Genomic DNA, 2,729 nt, shown 5'->3' with positions numbered 1-2,729 from the left:
GAAAGGAATCTATAGGGGATGGCGTCCAGCACGTGCAAGTATGGGGAAAAAATACAGCTCACATGACCTTTACCTCATTTGGTTCCACAGCAGCCCTGTAAATTCTCCTATTCCTATTTAAATGGGAACAGAATGACCCTTAAACAAATATGAGTACAGTACCTGGTTTACATCTCTGCCTAAGAGATTCAGAAAAAAAACATGGGATTTAAGTTCTGTCAAGTATTTATTAAGTGCCACATTATCTTTATAAGCTGATTGACATTATTTTTAAATTGCTTTACAATTTTTCTATTATATTGGGGTTTTCTTTGCAACACATGTAAAATGTGTTCATCTTGAAAAAATGAGAAATTCAGATGCAGCAAAAATGAAAAACAAGTTACCTGTTAGCTTACCACAGATAGCCACTGTTAAGCCTTTGAAGTATATACTTTCAGTTTTTTCTTTTCATATTAATATATAAATATACATTTTTTACAAAAAGAGGATACTACATATACTTTCTGAAAATTGCTTTTTCCACTTCACAGTATATAATGTACATCTTTTCCATGCAAATGGAGAAGACTTATGATTGAAAGAGGGGGACTTGCAGATGGGGGGCAATTTTATGCCAGTTACAAGCGAAACACCTCAAATAAAGCCACGCAAAGTTAAGATTAGGAAGACGGGGTAAGGTATATGAGAAAAGGCAAACAAAGGTCAGGTGATAATACTCATACCAGGCAAAACAGAATTAAAGGCCGAACACATTAAATAGGATAAGGACGGTTCCGCCTTGCCTTCCAATGCATGATCATCAATTTGTTTCGTACTCGCTTCATCTCTTCCATCTCCTCTGCTACCTTTATCATCTCCTCATTGCTTAAATTTCTGCCGTGTATGTCCCCTTTAAATTGCGGGCGGGAGCGAGCCAGCCTTTCTTTAAAGCTTCCCTCTTCTAGCTTATGTTTGCCCACTCCGCAAGGAGGCTGCTCCATGGGAGGGCGCTCCTCAAAAAGGTCCTTCCTAGACAGGCGTTCCTGAGGAGGGCGCTCCTCGGACACGAGCATCTCAGGAAGGAGCTCAGGAAGGAGTTCCTCAGGAAAGAACTCCTCCTCCGAGGATTGCTCCTCCGAAGACGGCTCCTCCGGAGACGACTTTCCGGGAGAGTGTTCCACAGGAGGCCGCTCCTCCTCCGCCTTGGGCGAGCTCTGTGGCTGCTCCTCAGGCTCTTGGCAGGCTTTTTCCAAGTTCAGGGTGGTCTTTTTTAAGCACGGTTATTCACAGGAGACAGGAAAGGCAAAGGCGAGTCAGAATACTCGCTGTCTGGACCAAAACCCCGCCCACGGGTTCCAATACCTGCTTCTTCCGGAGTCTGGGCCCGGGTACTCCAACCTACGCTGGCCGAGGGGCTCTTCGGCCCCTGGGATCCCGCCGCGTCTGGTCGTTCCCCCCCGGCCTTCCCACACCTTGTCACCCCCTCCTTCCGAAAGCCCACCATTTTCCCGGCAGGCCTTGCCACAGAGGCCTCTGCCGCTGGGGCCGGGGCGGGGCGGGCTGGCAGTGCCGCGGACCCGGCTCCCTCAAGCGCCCTCCCTCTCACCCCATCCCGGCCCGCTGCCCAACCCTACCCCGACCTGGACCTCTCCCGGCGACTGGCTCCTAGGCATCCTCTCCTCCAGGTGCCCCGCTGTGACCTGCGGAGCTGCAGACAGACGACAAGACAGGGTAGGGGGCGGGGAGAGGGGATGAGGGAAGGACTAACTCACACGTCCCTTTTACAGGCACCAGCTGCCTCACCCCGTGTTCCCCTCCCCCCCATCCCAAAGCTTCGTTCTCCCCCTGACCCCCGCCAACCCCGCAATGCTCGCCATTTGTTTCCAGGCGGGAAGTGAAAGCGAGGGACTACTTAGAAGCTGTTTCTAAGTGTCCGTGTTTCCTTCCCGTGGCGGGGGCCCACTCACCTCCCCACCCCACCCCCTAGACCACCATTTTCTGCACCGAAATATGGGCGCGGGGGCGGGGCGGGGCTGGGCGCAGGGGAAGGCCTGAACTCTGTGCCATCCCAATCCCAGGGGTTACTGGGCAGCACCGACACTTACACCGATTTAAGAGGGCGGAGGGGACTTACTTCCTTCTGTTTTTCCCCTCGACCAAAGGGCAATAGGAAGATGGTGTCTGGACAGGGAAAAAGGACCACGACGAGAGGGACTTGGGCAGACACAGGCTCTGGTCACGTGATGGCCGCGCGTCACCGCCAAGCTCAGATCCCGTTACCACTTTGACCGGCGGCGGTGCTGCCACAACCAGCCGGTATTTCCTGACCCCCTAACACACCAGACATCGTCGTCACTCACCTCTCTGTTTATATTTGCCTTTTCCTGGTTACTAGAGGCGGTCAGCATCCAGTCTTGAGGTTTATTGCCTCTTCCTCTCTGCCTCTTCCCCTGATAACACCTCTCTCCCTCATTCTCCTGTCATCAGCTACCAAGGCCCATTATTTCCCCTACAGTTCAGATCCTGTACTGAAATTTGACTGTTTCTCCTTAATGAGTCACTATCATATGCTACCTCTTCCAGGTTTAATCCACATCCATAACTCCATCATGTCCGTTTAGGCTCTATCAACATGGTTTTCATCTCTTGTCACTTTCATGGGAGATAAACTTTCACTTTTCCATGACTTAAGGGTTTTTTTTTTGCGTCTCCAGACCTGAATCACAAGTAGAAGCTCCAGTCTAAAT

At 50.8% G+C, this 2,729-nt stretch overlaps 1 protein-coding gene across 1 annotated transcript; it reads right to left on the bottom strand.

Moving 5' to 3' along the window:
* Positions 1 to 207: 207 nt before the first annotated feature.
* TCEAL1 (transcription elongation factor A like 1) lies at positions 208 to 1,655 on the bottom strand. The gene is made up of 2 exons (XM_007447577.1): positions 1,623 to 1,655; positions 208 to 1,247 (listed from the first exon to the last, which is right to left on the bottom strand). Exons 1-2 carry the CDS (start codon positions 1,653 to 1,655, stop codon positions 756 to 758), a joined length of 525 nt encoding a protein of 174 aa, XP_007447639.1. The 3' UTR covers positions 208 to 755.
* Positions 1,656 to 2,729: the final 1,074 nt, after the last annotated feature.

The sequence above is a fragment of the Lipotes vexillifer genome, unplaced genomic scaffold (genome assembly GCF_000442215.2).
Source record: "Lipotes vexillifer unplaced genomic scaffold, Lipotes_vexillifer_v1.1 scaffold1990, whole genome shotgun sequence".
NCBI lineage: Eukaryota > Metazoa > Chordata > Mammalia > Artiodactyla > Lipotidae > Lipotes > Lipotes vexillifer.
Note: the sequence above shows the minus strand (reverse complement) of the source record. Positions and strands in the feature narration are given on the sequence as shown.

Bases quoted from the DNA above. Each gene is read 5' to 3' on its own strand.
- TCEAL1 (XM_007447577.1), bottom strand. From the start codon at position 1,655: ATGCCTAGGAGCCAGTCGCCGGGAGAGGTCCAG. The intron at 1,248-1,622 runs GTCGGGGTAGGG...TGCTTAAAAAAG, and splicing joins AGTCGCCGGGAGAGGTCCAG to ACCACCCTGAACTTGGAAAA.